General features: G+C 34.7%; 1 protein-coding gene across 3 annotated transcripts in view; it reads right to left on the reverse strand.

Annotated features, from left to right (window-relative positions):
- Positions 1-243: 243 nt before the first annotated feature.
- The window catches only part of MDM1 (Mdm1 nuclear protein), a 32975-nt gene continuing 14545 nt past the window's right edge, over positions 244-18673 (reverse strand). For 2 of the 3 annotated variants that reach the window (XM_082352953.1, XM_082352951.1), the window contains exons 6-15: positions 17383-17486; positions 17202-17301; positions 12246-12275; positions 11736-11911; positions 10367-10660; positions 9221-9333; positions 9016-9125; positions 4019-4271; positions 2331-2390; positions 244-1092 (exon numbers count right to left, since the gene is read on the reverse strand). In XM_082352953.1, the coding sequence (XP_082209079.1) occupies positions 980-1092; positions 2331-2390; positions 4019-4271; positions 9016-9125; positions 9221-9333; positions 10367-10660; positions 11736-11911; positions 12246-12275; positions 17202-17301; positions 17383-17486 (1353 nt within the window). In that variant the 3' untranslated portion in view covers positions 244-979. The remainder of the gene's footprint in view (positions 1093-2330; positions 2391-4018; positions 4272-9015; positions 9126-9220; positions 9334-10366; positions 10661-11735; positions 11912-12245; positions 12276-17201; positions 17302-17382; positions 17487-18673) is intronic. The other variant, XM_082352952.1, reaches the window with a different exon arrangement.

Here is an 18673-nt window from a genome sequence, read left to right on the forward strand (position 1 = left end):
TAAAAAAAAAAGAAAAGTTTGTGTTAAATTTTTAAAAAATGAGTTTGCCTTGGAAATTCTACATTTTTCCTACATTTGTGCAAAAATATTGTGGACTCAGTTTTGCTGCATTTGGACAGCTGCAAAAGAAGTATGATGTGTTTAAGCTGTGAGTAGAATGTTTTTAAAAAATAATTATTTGTTCCAGATAATAACTTTCTAGAGAAGCCAAACCTTTGAAACCCTTGAAACAAACAGAACTGAAACACCTGATCAATTTTTATTTCAAAATGTCTACAAAGTTATAATTCTCCATTATACAAATAATTTTTCAAAATTCAGACATTATTCAAATGTAAGCCAAAGTCCTTATACAAACAGAATACACACAAAGATCAAAAATATACATATTCTCTCAGCAAACTTTGTTACATAAATAAGAAAAGTATATACAAAAGCTGGTATTTTCAATCTAAAGAACAATTATTTTAACACTGTAACCATATACAGAAGGTACTAAAATAAAAATAAACACCACAGCAAAAGTTAAAGGAACAACAAATTCATTTTATGACATCTACAACTGTAAACATACATAAAGCCAATCTTGGGGGGAATGTATACTTCACACTTATATCTTAATTTTTACTTCACTTTATTCATTTTTAAGAATATTCTCTGGATAGGTGAAATTCACAATTCTACCAGCTACCCCTGACACCTAATACAAGTTAGAACATGTGAAGAACTATATACTCTATGTCTTTGTACTTTGGGACAGATGCAAAACGAATTCTTCAAAAGTTAAATTTTTATGAACCTGTGTTAAAAATTTTCCAAGTAAATTGAATTGGCTATTGAAAAATCAAACAATTCTTTTTAGGTAGGAAATGTTAGAAAAAAATCCAAACACTTGCAGTCTTAACATAGTAAAGCAATAAAGAAAAATTATGCCAGTGGTTCCCCTAGATAAAAGCAACTTAACTAGGTGTATGTCTAATTATGTTTTGCCCCAGAAATTCTCCTTCCTTCTCTGAGCTCGTGCCAGAGTTTGAAAAGCCCGGAGACCAGAAGCCGCAGAGCGAGCAGAAATCTCAGATAATCTGTCCTCATCTGCAACGAAAGAATTATATTCAGTGCAAAAAATGTCTTATAAAAATACTATGTTTCAAAACATTAACAGCAAATTAAAAGCATCAAGATTTGTAATGTCAATACTGACTCTGTCAGAAACCAGTAATCTTTTAAAATATAAGATATCAACATTTTTAGGATAGTTCACAGTAATTTTCCAAGTTTATCATATTTAGAAATCAAACATTTTAATGTTAAATGAGCATCTGTTTCCTTCCTGAAATCCCACTATGTCATTACCTAAACACTTGGCCTGTGATTTCAGTATTACTCGGAAACAGTTCATCATCATATTGTCTTGTCCTACTTTAAAAAGCACAGCTGTTTGAGCAGAAGAACTTTAATGTTTTAAAAATGAAATGCCATACCTTAACATGGTACTCACATCACATTTCTAAAATAATTTCACTTAATGTAGAAATAATGTCTGACTTTAATACGCTACCCTTCATTATTAGTGAAATTCCACAATCTGAGCAAACAAATCTCTTATCAAGTTATTTGTAAACACTGTTCTTCCATTAAAAAGAAAACAGAACTGGATTCAAAGTGTCCAGATATTGGCATTTCAAAACATAGCAACTTGATTTCCAGCTCACTGAATTCTGAAAAATGTCTCAAACTTGCTAAGAGAAAACCTTTAATGTGTGTGAAGCTATAATACATAAAGTATTAATTCAAATTTACTTTCAAATTCGAAATTTAAAGATTTAGTAATTTCATACTTCTTAGGGTGAATTTAAAATAGTAATTTCAATTGTTCAACATTGAGAATTCAAAATTCCTCCTGCCACTATTAGAAGCAAATGAATTTGTCAAAACGAAAGAAAAAAATTCATTTTCCCAAATTATAAATATTTTAAGAATGTACAGACATATGAAAAAAATGATGGATATAATGCTAGGCCAAATTCCTGAGCCACCAGCTACCCAGGGTGTAAAACAGAGTACTGACCTTAGGTGTGATGCTAGGCACAATCTCTTGCCAACTGTTTGCCTTAAAAAATATTCTTCAAGGTTTATTTCCCAGTTTACTCGTTTATAAAATGGGGATAATTTCACCTTCTTCACAGGGTTTCAAGGTTCTAATGAAATGACATCTGTGGAAGTACTTTGTAAACTATAAAGTGCTAACCAAATGTAAAATCATACTATTATGAACTACTATATAATATAACATTATACTTTTATCTTGTGTTCTTTGACTATTAAAATACCTTCATCATTAAAGGCTTCTTGCTGAGGTAACTGGAAATTGTTCATCCTTGATTTTCCCACTTAAAAAAAAAAAGAAGCCAGAAGAAATTATCCTTCAAAGCCACCCAACAGTGTACCTTATTTATAGTCAACTCTAAGTGAAGGTAGGCTGTCAGAAAATTTATTAATTTTATAACTTTAATAGAAATTACTGCCAAAGGGCTATTCATTAATTCATAATGTACTTAGCAAATATGTAAACAAACAATGGATAATCTCCTAGGATTCTTTTCAATGATAATACTGATCTATTCTAACTTTAAAGAAATACAGTAAGCTTCTCTTTAAAGATGGCAGTTGGACTACACACATCTACAAAGTGATATAAACCCACAGGACAACAAAAATGGGAAACAAGAAAACAGCAACAAAATTTTGGAAAGTGGAAAGCAAATGGAAGGGCAGTGAGTATGTGGTCATCATAGCCAAGTGAGCTGAATCCTAAGGCAGCAGAGGAGGGAAACCAAGAAGCAACCAATTTGCTCCCCTGATGGCTGGGGTTTTGGGAGTTCTGAGTACCACTGAGAGTTGGAGCGAAGGTAAAACTGAATCAGGAATCTAGTTGAAAGTCTTTCTACAGAAGTCTGCCAGATCCTTCTTCAAATTTGTACAGCAGGGTAACTCTCCCAAAAGAGGAATGGAGGTCTCATTGCTAGAGAAGGTTTATCAGAGCTACTTTGACTGAAGGATACCGGATTCAACTGGGGGCAAGGAAACCATATTCAAAGTAGGGGTATTATATATATCATTTATCTCCTCAAACAGATAAAACATGCCATCCATGAAATAAGAACTGGATGCTGTATAAAAGGAGTATGTAGTGTTTAAAAAAATCTTAGAAATTAAAAATATAGCAAAATATCATTTAAAAACTCAAGTAGAAGATAAAAATTAGTGACCCTTTCAAATTAAAACAAAAAGACAGAGATGGAAAATAGGAGAGGTAACATAAGAAAATATCATGTTCAACATGTCCAACATCTGAAAAATAGTAGTGCTGGAAGGAAGAAATAGAAAGTGGAGGGGAAGAAATTACTGACTAAATAACTTAAGAAAATTTCCCAGAACTGAGGAACATGACTTTTCAGATTGAAAAGGTCTAGTGAGTACTAGCAAAATGAATGAAAAGGGACCCACTATAAAGTTTCAGAGCACTGGGTCTAAAGAGAAGATGCCAAGAGCTGCCAGGAAAAAAAAGAAAGCCACATACAAAAGATCAAAAATATAAAGAGCTTCAGACTTCTCAGTAATAATAGTGGACGTTAGAAAACAGCAGAGCAACACCTAATAAAACCAAAGGAAAATATTTTATGACCTTGAATTCTACATCCAGGCAACATTTGGTAATGTATGAAGACATCTTTGGTTGTCACGCCTGGGGAAGAGGTGCTATGGCATCTATTGGGTTGCCTGTACGTTTATGGGAAAGAACACGAAAGACACCTCACACTTAGACCAAAGTGAACCTGGGTACAGCACAACTGAGTGTTCCGGAGATGAGATTTTTTCTATTTAAAGAAATCTATTACATTAACTAAAAAACTAAATAACACAATTTTTTAATATAAAGTATATACTCAGAGCCTTTGTATCTATCAGAATAACACTTTCATTTTAATAGACAAAAAACTAAAATCCAAGTAATTACCATTATGCTGAAATTCTGGATCTCTCAGGGAGCCCTGAATTCGACGAGAAGGATGCCAGTAGGATGGGGCACAGGGTGGAGATGGAGACTGCCCAGGTGTGTTAGTTGGATTTTCTGGAATTTTTGATACTGGAAGAGTTGTCTCAGCAAATCTGGGGACATTGGGTTCAGAATCTTCCCTCAAAGGCAAGGGATCAATTGTTTTTAGGCCAGCTGCTGGAGAAGTCAGGAGGGATATAGCACGACTTTCTTTCTAAATGACAAAAACAAAACAAAACACATATATGCATGTGTACATATATAAACAAAACAAACATTTAAACACACAAAAGTATATAACCATAAAAGCAGTAGGAAAAAATATGGGGAAAATTTATGTAACCTCCATGTGGGGAAGGCTTTATAAGCCTAACAACCGATATAGATAAAGATATTTAGCTAAATAAAAACAAAAAATATGTAAATATTAAAAAAATAAAAGAAAAATGACAAACTTGGGGAAAATATACAACTTACTGGACTGACAATGAATTATTATCACTGTTACATAAATATTTCTTTAAAAGTAGTAAGATAAACCTAATTTAAAGGTAGAAAAAGGATACATATCAGCAATACATATACATACAAATTACAAATAGCAAACATTCCACACCTCACTGATAATCAAATAATTTCAAAATAAAAGCACTGACGTAGTAATTTTTCACTTACCAAATTACAAAGATAAATTAAAACAAACAAACAAACTATAATACCCTGAGCTGACAAGGATGTAGAAAAACTGGCACTCTTATCCAGTGTTACTGGTAGGACAACCTTCCAGGGGAGCTGGCAAAATATAGCAAAAACCTTAATACTGTGGCTCTTTGGCCACACAATTAATAATTAGGGGTATTTACATAAAAATAGGTAACAACAATATGAACAAAAATGCAGGTAAAGAATGGATTTCTTTAGAGCATTTTTTCAAAATAAAGTAAAACTAAGAAATAACAACAATAGGCATCTAGTTTTAAAAAATACATTTCAACAAAAGCATCTAGTTAAAAAATAACTATAGTGTAACTACAGATCGTACATCATGTCACAATTAAAAATCAGATTATAAATTAATGGTATGGAAGTATGTTCACAATACATTGCTAGGTGAGAAGAATATATTATGAAAACTTATCTACAGTATAATAAACAAATACACTATATAACTAAACTTAAATTCAACAACGGATGTTTCCGAACAGTAGGTATGAATTACCTTCTTTTTTGGTTTGGTCAGTATTTTCCATTTTTCCACAATGATAAAATATCATGAATGGAAAAGTCCCTGTATAATTTTACCTTTTAGGAGAATGTAAACAAGTAAAATCAAATATAGCTCCAAACTTTCCTGATCATTCCTTGTAATTGTTGCCTTTAGTTATTAACTTTTGAGTTTATCAATGTAATGTTCAAAACATTGCTTTCCGACCTTAGGCATCATTTTCTGCAATTAGAGGGCTTATTGCTTCAAAGGGGAGATAGCCTGGGGTCTCATCCAAAAAACCAAATATTTTAAAATCAAGATCTAAGATAAAATCACAAATTTTCCACTTGCTTCCCTTTTTAATTACAAAGATCTCTTATGAAAATTGTTCTTTTGGTTTTTTCTTTTTGTACACATATATGCAGAATTTGGAATTTCTGTCAAATTGGTTTCATTATTGTTAAAACCTGAATTAAATCTGTAGAATATTTGTAATACATGGGGTTCCCAGGTTTAATTTAACTGACTTCATGATCTGTTCTTGAACCTAAAAGCCTCCTTATTGGCCTCACTGCTTCTACTCTCCCCCAGTATAGCCCATTCTCCACTGAGTAGCCAGAGTGATTTTAGTTATCAAGTGTATCAGAGATCTATATTTGCTTTACTGCTTAAAATTCTCCAAGAGCTTCCCAGTGCCATTAGAATAACATCCCACTCCTTACCCAGCTCCCTTGCCCACTCCCTTTCCACCCTCATTCCCCACCCTCTCCTCTGCTTTCTCCAGGCTCCAGTCACACAGGCCTTTTCACTCTCGATGGAACGCTCACTGTTGTTCACCTGCACTTGCTGTTCCTTCTACCTGGAAAACAATCTCTGGCCCACATCTCTGCATGGGCACCTCCCTCATCAGCCAGGTCCTGCTAAAATGTCACCTCCTCAGAGGTGCCTGTCCTGATGACCCAAACTAAAGCAGTCTCACCCACCCCTTGGAGGTCATTTGCAGTTTTATTTAATTGATAGCACTTACTACTATCTGAAATTCTTTTTAAAAAAATCATTTGTCTACTTCTCCCAATGAAAATGTAAGTTCCACGATCGCAGGAATTTTATCTTGATTACCAATGAATCCACAGATCCCAGAACAGTGTTTGGTACATAGTAAGAGCACAGTAAATTCTGAACTGAGTGAATGAAAATGAAACTCCTGATATTCCCCTCCAAAGATGGCTTTCATGCAGAGTTCTCTTACTCAGTGCATGGCACTCTCCAGCAATCCTGCTGGGCAAGTCAGAAACCTAGAAGTCATTATCCAAGCCAGCTCCAGACCTTGACATTGTTCCCCTTACACAATTCTTCAGTTTCACTCACGTCTATGCCCACCCTCTTTAGTCCAAGCTATCACAGCTCCTATCTGGACTACTGCAATGGGCTCTCAAAGGTAGCCACAGTCCACTCTTGCCTTCCACGGCAGCTAGAGAGACCTTGCAAAACGTAAATCAATCACAACACTCCCATATTTAAAATATTTCAGTCATTTTCCATTTTACTTGAGATGAAAGAAATTCTCAATATTGCTGTCTCCCTGCCACACACTGTACTGGTCTTTGTTTCTTAAAACTCTATGTCCATGGGACTTCCCTGGCGGTCCAGTGGTTAAGACTTCACCTTCCAATGTGGGGGGTGCAGGTTCGATCCCTGGTCAGGGAGCTAAGATCCCACATGCCTCGTGGCCAAAAAAACAAAATATAAAACAGAAGCAATATTGTAACAAACTCAATAAAGACTTTAAAAAAAAAATGGTCCATATCAAAAAAAAAATTAAAAACAAAAAAACTCTATGCCCTTTCTCTCCATGGGACTATGGCATATGCTATGCTTCTCCTCCCCTCCCTTTTTACCTGGTTAACTCTTCTTCATCCTCTTTATCTCAACTCAATTATGACTTCTTCAAAGAAGCATCCTTGACTTTCAAGAAGCTTCCTGATCTCCATGACTAGGTCAATTCCTTTCAGAACAGCACTATATACTTCTTTGAAACTATTATTAGTTTTAATTTTACTTTTTTGGGGGTGTGATTCTCACAAGACTGTAGGTTCAACAAAATCATGTACCATGTCTATTTTTGCTCATTATCACAACCACAGCATCTAGCATGTTAAGTAAATGGATACGAAACATCTGCTGAATGAATGAAGTGAGCTAACATACACTCGGGTTTTTAATATCATTTTTAAAATGTATAGATGGTATTTGGCTATCAAACTAATATCATGAGAATTCTACTCTCAAGTCTTGTGAGACAGTGTTGTTTAGGGGTTAAAAATGTGGGCTCTGAGAACAGACTGCCTGGGGACAAATCCTACTCCACCATTATGAAGACTGAACAAATTAACACATGTAAAGTACTTAGCACAGAGCCTAGAACATAGTAAGTGCTCAGTAAATGCTAGCTATTATGATCATCCCCACAGAAGTTCCCCAAATTGCTGCTGCCCCACAACACTCCCACAATTCAAGGTATGTCATTAAAAGTTAACAATGAAAATATTTCTGGATAATATAATATAGTCTTCCTAATTCCTATGGTAAAAAAAAGAGATACAGAATGATATTAACCAACGGCAACTGAATGACAGCGATAATTCATTGCAAACTGAATGACTTACAGATTTAACGTTATTATAATAGTAGTTTCTGTAAGAAAACAAAGGAAAAAAATGACTGTGTACAGTGAGTTTAATGACTCTTCTGCCTACCAGCAACCAAGGGGTAGACAATGGAAAATAACCAAATCTAGCTCCTGGTACAGCTACTGCTATGATCCAAATGACCATCACCTCTTGCCTGGATATTGTAATTGACTAACCAGTTTCAAGCCCTTGCTCTTGCACCCCTACTGTCTATTCCCAATACAGTTGCCAGAGTGACCTTGGAAAAACCCAAGTCAAATCATATCACTCCTCTGCCCCTCTAAAGGCTTTCCATTTCATTCAGAATAAAATTCAAAGTCTTTGCTATGACCTATAAGGCCTTACACAATTTAGTTCCTCATTATGTTATGCCTCTGCCCTCATTGCCCATCCTATTCTCCCTTTCTTGCTCTCAGCTCCACTCCTGCCTGTTCCTCAAAGAATCAGGTACCTTCTCACCTGGAGGACTTTGCACTTGCTATTCTTTTTGCCTGGAATGCCTTCCTAGATATGCATATGGGTCAGTCCTTCACCTGCTTCAGATTCTGCTCAAATGTTACCCTCTCAGTGAGAACTTCCCTGGCCACTTCCCACTCACTTCCCCTGCTTTATTTTTCTCCTTAGTTCTTATCACTATCTAAAATACTATGTATTTTACCTAGTTATCCTGTTTATTGTCTCTCTCCTCCACTAGAATGTAAGTTCAGTGAGGGCCAGGATTTTTACCTGCTCCTTTCACTGCTACATCTCTAGTGTTAAATCAGCACCTGGAACATAGCTGGAACAAAACTGCCACAGAAGATGCTCAATCAATAGTATTGTTTTTCTTCTCTCTCTTCCTGTTGTCACTACTGACAAAAATTGAAAGTATAGCAGAAATACAGTGCCACTACCCAAAAAAACAATTCAATGCCTTTGCCTTCTGAAAGTAAGTTAAGAGCATCATCTCCATATATGATAGGCAGAATTTTCTAAAATCTGAACTTCTCATTCACTTATTGCATGTGACTAAAATAATCACTTCCTGAAGAGATGTTTTTCTCCAAAATATAAATATTTACCTTCCTAAAATCATTCTTCAAAGTTTCTAAGCCATTCTGAGAGGACATTCTTTTTCTCTGTTCTGCAACTGAAGGCTTCACTTTAGATGGAGACACTAAAACAGCACCACCTGGAAAAATGCAAAAGATGCTATATTTTGATTAAACTGAATTATCATGTAGAGAAAGCAGGTGAAATAAGAACTGCACAGTGTTTGCCTGTTACCGACAGCTGGAGTGGTAAGATCGTGATGAGTCCTCTGGATTCCACCAAGTTCTCTTAGCTTTGGAGTAGGAAGCCTGCCTCCTTTTCCTGAGGACACAGAAGACGATTCCGACCTACAAATTAAAACAATTATGAAGCATGTCCTCCAGAAAATATAATAAAAAAATACTTTGCCATCATTATGCAATTAAACTATAAATCTATAAGAGAAGGGCATTTTGTTTCTGAAAAAAATAAACAGATCTACACACAGTTAAGAGTAACTGAATATCGGAAGAGAGGTGAGATCACTGCAAGTCAGCAACACACCAGAGAATTCTTCCATTAAATCAGAACCTAAGTTCCATATTAGCTGCAAAACTCATGAATGAATGATAAGGGCGTTGGACTATGGACAAAAAAATACCATAACCAATGGTAGAGAACCACTCCCCAAAGCAATCTGCATATAAATCAATGGAAATTAGCTATTTGCAGAAATCACTTATTTTATTTAAAAAAAAAATTTTTTTAACATCTTTATTGGAGTATAATTGCTTTACAATGGTGTGTTAGTTTCTGCTTTATAACAAAGTGAATCAGCTATACATATACATATATCCCCATCTCTCTTCCCTCTTGCGTCTCCCTCCCACCCTCCCTATCCCACCCCTCTAGGTGGACACAAAGCAACGAGCTGATCTCCCTGTGCTATGCAGCTGCTTCCCACTAGCTATCTATTTTACATTTGGTAGGAAATCACTTATTTTAATATTACAAAACATCTTTTCTTTCTTTTTGGTAGTATAACCATCTAATAGTAAAGAATATCAGTTATTTTCTTTAAGTCATAAAGTCATACTTCCAGAGATATCTAGCAAATCATAATTAGCAGGATATAAATGAAAATAACCCTAACTACTTCCTCCCCAAGTAGCTCAATGTTCAAGTGTTCAATTACCAAGTAATGGTGACTCAAATACCTGAGTGAATCAAATTATATAAACCATAAAGAAATGCCTATTTCATGACATTAAAGTAAAATCTGCTCTTTATTAGTCATAAAACCAAAAGTGTAAACCACTATAATTAATTAGTGACAAAACGAAATACATATTAACTGTGAACAATAATGCGTCTATATACTGATTAATTTAAAACGCTCACCCTTCTTTTATCTTGTCTGCTTTAGATTTTTCCTGTACTTCCAACTTCTCTAGTTCTCCCACATTAACCTGCTTGTCCCTTTCCTCCTCTTCCTCCTCCTCTCTTGGCTGTTTCTGTGTGTCTTCAGTGGTGTTCTCTGCATCCCAAGCCAGACGCCTTCTAACAGGTATGGGAGCATCTGACACACCCAATTTCTCTGTGGTAGTTTTCTGGGGCTGTTCTTCCAAGATAGGTCTTTTTTCTTCTAGTTTTGTAGAAGGACATTTCTGCAAAGTCTTATGGCTTGTAGGATCTCTGCATAACAAAAATAAGTTTTATTTTAAATTGAGTAGTTTGAGGTTTCTAATTGATACTTATTTTAATAAGTCCATCATTGCCTTCCATGGTTCACAACTCTGTTTCCCACTGATATTGCCTTGCCCAGATACTGAAGAAAAAAATCGAATTAAGAGTTCATTTTACAATAGAAGTTAAAGTTATAATCTATTAAAATATTCCAAAATAAATTATATTTATCTCCTTTTACTCCTCCCATCACACATACATGCCTGCACCACTGCTGATAAAACTCACATGTATCTCTCGAGTGGCTTCTGCATACATAAACTAGGACCCCCTCACATGGCCTAACTTGTTCAGTTACTCAGTTAGGGTTTGTGCACAAACTCATGTGTATTTATGGATCAAATAAGCTGATTCAAATTTTATATTTTAGATATATTAATCTTTTCAAGTCATTGTTAAAGAACAGATTCTGTGATGAACTTTTAAAATCAGATGTCACATAATTAGAATTTAGAGTTAATCTGGTATGTATGGCTATACTAATACACTATAAAAACCAAAAACTATTTTATTTGCTACAAATCGATGTGCTATTCCTCTTAGAAACAGTTTAATTGTGTTCACTTTAAAACCCAAAATAGCAGAGAATTCTTCCGTAGAATCAGGGTGGAAGTTCCATATTAACCACAAAAATCCATTAATGAATGATAATGGAAATGTACTAATAGATAATATTCTCTAAGTTTTTATTATTGTTACCTTTTTCTTTTTGTTTTACTTTTTAAAGTTTTTTACGTCTACTGTATAGTCATCTCTAGTCCACTCTTAATTGCTAAGAAGGAATATTATAAACTCCAATCTTCCAGATTTAAATTATGTATTATTTCTACCCAAGTGTGTAAAGCAAGTATGTATAGCTTTACTTTTCATAGAGAATAAACTAAAAATAATGAAATGTTATAAGTGGCTAGTATATTTCCATTTGACTAGACAACTTTTGAGTCTTCATATCATTTTCCTATGTAATTCCATGATCTACATAATCTATAACATACTTTTCCACCATCCACAAATAACATCTCACCCAGCAAGATCTAGTGCTCTAATGTTGGTACTAATGGTTCCTTCTGAGCTCGTGGTCGAGGAGACATCCCAACAGTGGTTGTTTTCAGACAGAATCTGATTCAGATGGTCCCGAGAAAAATGAGTTCCCTGAACTCGTTTCCTATAAAACTCAGCCTTCTCTCGGAGTTCTTTAACCTATGCAGGAGAGTTGAGACATCATGTATCACTGTAAATGCTCCTTTGCAAATATCACCAGGTAGCATATCCAAGACATTGTACAAATACAGCCAGAGACCAAGGAGAAAGAAAGGCAAAAGTAGCCACATACATTCATCAGACTATGTGCATTTTTAAGCAGAAATTAAAACAGTCAAGCTGATGCACAATGCAGTTATTTTACTTCAGGCCAGCAGGCAGGGAGAAATTTGCAGCAGCTAAGAAAAATATTGACACCTACTTCTTACTTCAACTGAAATTACACAAGTACTCTATGCATTATTACAGATTTAAAAACTCAAAAGCAACCAACCTCCGCATACCACATGGCATTTAGAGAACCCTAGGGGAGGAATACAGAAACATACTTAATGACAGGTTAATGCCATAATTGAATATTAATGGGAATCACTGAAATACCTTATTATTTTTCCTTCTAGATATATACCAAACTTGTCAATCAATTTTTTTTTTAGTATTTTCAGTAACCAAGACACTTTAACATTGCCTTGAAAATCAACCACATTCTTGCATGGGTGGAATGCTGTCTGCAACAAGGTAACCTAATTACTATTTCCCCACCTCTGGAAGAGTACTGACATGCCAGAAACCCCTAGCCCCAGTCTTTACTTCTAGGCTTATATACACCTGCTGCTACTACTACAGAAGCTCCACTGAGAGAGTCATGAGGCTTTCCCCTCCAAATTCCTCAACATTCCCTTGTAATCAGCAAAACCAGTATTAAATACATAATTTAAAAGGATATCCCACAAAATAATAACTGTAATATATTCGACAAAGCAACAGGATACCAAAAAAAGTTCTGATGAACTATTAATATAAGGTGACTTGAATTCCCTAATATGCAAATAACGTATTTTCACATGAAAAGGAGTCTTTTATACTCATTGAAACCCTTTCATTTTATACATCATACTGCCACCTTCTGGCTTCCCTGAATACAATTCCACAATGTAAAAAAATTAAGTTGCAGCTTAAAATAGTTTTGAATAATCTGCTTAAAATAATTTATTCTCAAAAAACTGTATAATTTTTTTCCTATCATAAATACAAATATTAGCCTTAAAAGGATACCTGGATACTGTCTGCTAAAATCGCTTTTCTCATATTATGTAACAACCTAAATGGGAAAAGAATAGATACATGTGTATGTATAACTGAATCACTTTGCTGTACACCTGAAATTATCACAACATTGTTAATCAACTATACTCCAATACAAAATAAAAAGTTAAAAAAATAAAATAAAAGCCAAAAAAAAAAAAAGTGCTTTTCTCTCACTTAAAGGCAAAAAAGCAAATAATGAAAATTGGCATTGCAAAAGCAACTGGAGAAACATATCCTCAGCTCCTTAAGGAAATACTACTGATGCAGAGGGATGCAAGTGCTACATCTCTAGGGAATCAGACAAAGCAAAGGACAGCGCCTGCCAGGGCAAAAGAAAACACATAATCCCAACAGACTCCTACTGCTCTAATGAACCAAACCTGAAACATTCCTAAAAGATAATTCAAAATATTGTTTTCTTCACTGTTAAAAAAATTAAGTCATGTTCATTTATCATTTTTTTCAACTCTTATACTTTAAAGAAAATTACTAATAATGGTTTTTGCATTTAATAGGTATTGAGTCTGTTGAACTCTTAACCAGTGTATTCTGAATGCATGGGAACCTTGTAATAAAGTGCCTTGATATAATCCAGATTTTATTTCTAATAAGTACCCCCATGCTTCAAATGTGTCATGGTCACTCCATCACCTACATGATAAAATCTTCATGCCTTAGGATCACTTCCTCCCCCCTGGGTTCTCAAAGCCCTTGGTGCATATCCCCACTAGTACTTATTTCATTCTTCTGGAATTATTGCTTGTGCCATTCTTCCCCATTAACCTATGAACTCCTTGAGGTGAGGGAGAATGTAGCCTTTCAACACTGATTCCACAACCTGTCCTGAGTATGGACTAAGCGCTAGGCCTAACCTAGATGGCTGGTAGCAAAGATAAGCAAGAAAGTTCCTGCACTCAATGTGCTCGCAATCTGGTAGAGCAGGCCGACCTCCTCCTATATGATAAATCATTATCATAATATTGGTAAGATCTATGCCATAATAAACAAATGAGATATAAACTGAAGGAGTGGTTTCAAAAGGGGGTCCTACCAGTCCTGCACTGTGTGTAGGGTGGAGCGGGAAGGAGCTGCAGAGAAGGCTGCATTCTATCCATGAGGGAGGACCTCACTGATTGATGAATGAGAGGATGGACGAACATCCTCTCCATGTACACAGTGACCCAGTTTTATCTGACATCAATTTTTTTTAAAGAAGGGAGGGGAGATACAGAAATTCTGTAAAACTTTATTCAGTTCTGTTGTTACTGACATTCAAAACTCAATGTTTTAAATTGACTTTATTAGCAATCTTTGTTAATAATCTTAGTACTAATGTTATATTATACAAATACATGATTTTAAACTTCTGTAATCCTAAACTAAGATGAAAAAATAGGACGCTGATATTTCCAAAGTAAGGTGTTCTACTAGAAAGAGAAAAAAAATCAACGGTGTGAACTCAGTATTAAAAACAATCCCTACAGCCAAAAAAAGGAACCACTAAAAAGGATACGAATAAACCATGCCTAACTCAGTTAAAGCCACACACACACCCCTTTTCCGGTCAAGTAACACCATCAGGTTACATAATATTAAATGCTATAAGTAGAACGTTTTCCTTTCTGGATTTCTTTTCCCAAATTAGGAATTCAACTGAATTGTTTAAAATTTATATGTGAAAAATTCAAACTCAGAAAACTGGGGAATAAAATATTCCTTTTTCTCAAAATCATCCCCTGAAAATGAAGAGTCATCTTATACCTAAAAGTCCTTACAATGTCTGTCAAATTACAGAATCTCTCAATGTGGCACTTCATCTTGAAACAAAGTCCTATTTCTGGAAGACACATTAGAAAAAAATTATCTCAACCACTGCAGTTGGGAGGATTAGAAGACTACCAAACAATCAGGAAAAAAAGACATTTAACACAGATCCAGTAGTTATTCTGAGGATTGGACTTAACAGTTGCAGTTGCTGATTATTATTAAAAAACAGCCTTCAAGCGAGCATTTTAAAGAGGAATAGAGCCACTGGTTATAGTATAGAGATAACAAATATACAACCACTGGACAAATAAAACCAACTACCCTAATGTTATGTGAATAGGAACTTGGGACACAGGATAAAATATCTAGTGACTAGACTATAAATAGATTTAAAAAGTACAATATCTCAAAGAAGAAAGAGGGAAATGAAGATGATACATGGACTAGAAAACTGTAACATGATTCAAAGTGCGTTAATATTCTAATGATAAAAAAGTCGCTGATGTCCAAATGCATTTGACGAGTGTGAATAATATTCCATGAAATGTTAGGAGTAGGAAAATGAGGGAGTACCTTATATGTAGGTACCTCAAAATCAGCCACATACAGTAAGTATCTTCCAGGGAAAAAAATGTAAGATATAAGAAAATATGGCCCATATTAAATGTCTATGACCTGATCGACTAAAACTATTATCACTATCAGTGATCGCTAACCTCATAACTAAAAATTCTTATTCTTTTCTAACTGCAATTTGTTTTTTTGAATGATTTTGACCATGAAGTTAAGGCAAACTATTCTACTAATTTAAACATTTTCAACCACCAATAGCAATTAATAAAACAAACCTTCAGAAAAGTCACATTACCAAGATATTATAATAGGAAATCTTAAAGACCGATCTTAAATTAACAACAAAAACAAAAATGTTCTCTTCCACAAGGGCAGGATAAGGACTGTCACATTATCACGACTCCAGACATAACAGTCCTCTGATAAGGACTGTCACATTATCACGACTCCAGACATAAGTCCTCTGAGTCCATTAAATGTTTAGATCTGAGGCCTAAATACCAACACATCTTAGTTCAAAGAAGTTTCAGACTAAGGGATAATCTTTCCAAAACAAGGAGCTTCTCATGAACCCAACCTAGTGAAGTACCCGAACACGAAAGGGCAGTGGCTGACACCTAGCAACTGGCCACACACGCCCTCTATGGCCACACTCTGTTCCTGCCTTTGCCTGGGGTTTTCCCTCATTGCCCATCAGACTCCTCAGGCACAGAGATCCTCACCAAGGTCTGGCATGGTCAGAAACTGCTCAAGAATTCAAAACTGACTCAATTCCTTTCTTCTGTCATGGCTGCTTTCAATGCTCTCATTTTTAACTTGATTTCACCAGGGTGAGTATAGAAATTTTGCCCCCAGTAATATTTGGTTGGCCAAAAAGTTCGTTCGGGTTTTCTGTAACATCGTATGGAAAAACCTGAACGAACTTTTTGGCCAACCCAATATCATCACCAGGACATAGGTCTGGGAGCTGCCAGAGCCAAGAGCCAGAAGCTCAAAGTGCCAGAGCTCAAAGTGCCAGAGGCTCATTACACATAACTGTTAGCCATGGTTCAAAGTACAGAGCTAAATAAGATTCATTCCCCATCCAAATTATCCCTCTCTTTATAATGTCTAATCCAAAATGTTCTCATTTAGCCTATTCACACAAAAAGGGGAGCAAACCATCAAGATGTACTTTAAAAGATGCTAACTACACAATAACCAAAAAAGCTCCACCATTTATCCTTTGGCTATAAGAAGCTAGTACTAAACTAGCACTCACCAATTCTAGAATTACCCTTTTCTTCCAACCTTTCTTTAGGATCCTCAGAATTTCTCCCATATGTCAGGGTATCCCAACACTAGAACTCAAACCTCTATCAGCACAAGCCACTCCTTCCTTGTGCTTGCAGACTGCACTATTAGTACATGCTAACAGGGCACGTCAGTCAGATAAACTAATCTTGAAAAATTAATCAATGTTGAATTGAGAGAGTAGAGGTCTGAAGGTTATAAAATAATCAAATCTATAATGCTACAATTCTATAAACTGACTTCATTAACATAAATATTTGATTTTAAAAACATTTTTAACTTTAAAGACCTTATAATAATACTAATCTTTAAGCTAGTATTTTAAAAAAAAGTAAACACACTGATAAACTATATCCTCATACATATAATTTAAGTCCCTGATACTTTTAGTGCTATTACCGCATCATACATTTTCATATTGTCGTCTCTATTACTAGGTGAAACTATTGCGAAATTAAACTGACATAGTGCCAAAGAACATGTGGGCTTCTTGAGCTTATATACTCACCTGATTTGGTATGTTTTCCTTCACACGTGTCCAAGTCCCAGCTTTATATAAATACTGGGCTGGGCTCAGAAATTTTGCTCTATATTCAGAATTCACCTTCCTAACAGAAATGAAATGAGAGTAAATATTTCACCATGTTGATCATCTAAATACCATGATATTATTCTTACAAAATACATACCCAAGCCTTTGATGTCTCCAAGGAGTAAGTTTCTTTTTAGGCGGGTTTGAGTCTTTTGATTCCATCTCTGCTTCTAATTTTAAAGGATCATCTGTTTTATTATACTAAAATGAAAATAATTTAAACTTTTTATGCTCAATTTATGTTATACATTAAAGTGAAAACAAAGATGTTATAAAGTATAACTGGATACTGAATTACAATTCTGTTTTTAAAAGTAAGATTTAACTACTAAAGATAACATAGAATTCATAAAAAATCAACAAGCAAGTTTTGAAACTCATGTATCTGGTTAGTTTCTTTAAGTATATAGCTCAGGATATGGTTTCATTTTTTAACAATAAAAATTTTAGATACTTGGCTAGGAAAAAATTTTAATTAACAAACATCTAAATAAATAAACTTTATGTTAACGACCTATTGAACACTGGTCTTACATTTTCCCTTGATATTCTAAGTTTACATTGAATTGTTACTCATTGGGACCTTCCATTTAATTACTGTAAGTTAGCACACAGCTTTACTGAATAACAATTCTTTTTTTTTTCAAGAACATCATAGGTCCAAAAAGTATATATATTACTAAACATATACATCATATATAATATATATGTATGACTTATATATATACATATATGATTTTTATATATGTATATTTATATATATATAAATCATTTTACTTTTAGTCATATAATTTTTATTCTTAGAACCCATAACATTTCAGGTATGACATTCCAGGAGATCAAAAAATAGGACTTACCCCTGATTTACCTATAATTTACAATAATTTTAACCTGATGCTGTAACTGAAACAGCTGTAATTTCACACAGAGAAGTAGGTGTTTGTATATACCAAGGTAAATCGTGTGAATTATACCTGCTATAATTTGGCATACTAAAGCTATGGTTTAAAATACATGCGTGTATGTGTGTTTCTATGTGATTTCCACTATTTAATTTAAAGTATGTGTTTCTATCACCACTGTAACCCCTGGAGCTCACATTACTATAAGGACAATCATTTGACATTAGACATAGCAGACTTACCTGCTGTGTTGCTAAGCATTCGCTGCACTGTATTATACTTAATTATTTAGATCTGTCTCCCCACTGACCCAAGAACTGCTTAGGGCTTAGTGTAGTTATCATTGTATTCTCAGTACCTACCTGGTGCCTGGTTTCTACCAGGTGCTTGATGAACATTTGACATTTAGTGAATAAATAAACAAATTAGTGAACTAGCTAAAAACAAAATCTCAAATGGTGATTAAGTAAAAAGAAATTTGTAAAG

The sequence above is a fragment of the Balaenoptera borealis genome (assembly GCF_965194805.1).
Source record: "Balaenoptera borealis genome assembly, chromosome: 13".
NCBI classification, from domain to species: Eukaryota; Metazoa; Chordata; class Mammalia; order Artiodactyla; family Balaenopteridae; genus Balaenoptera; species Balaenoptera borealis.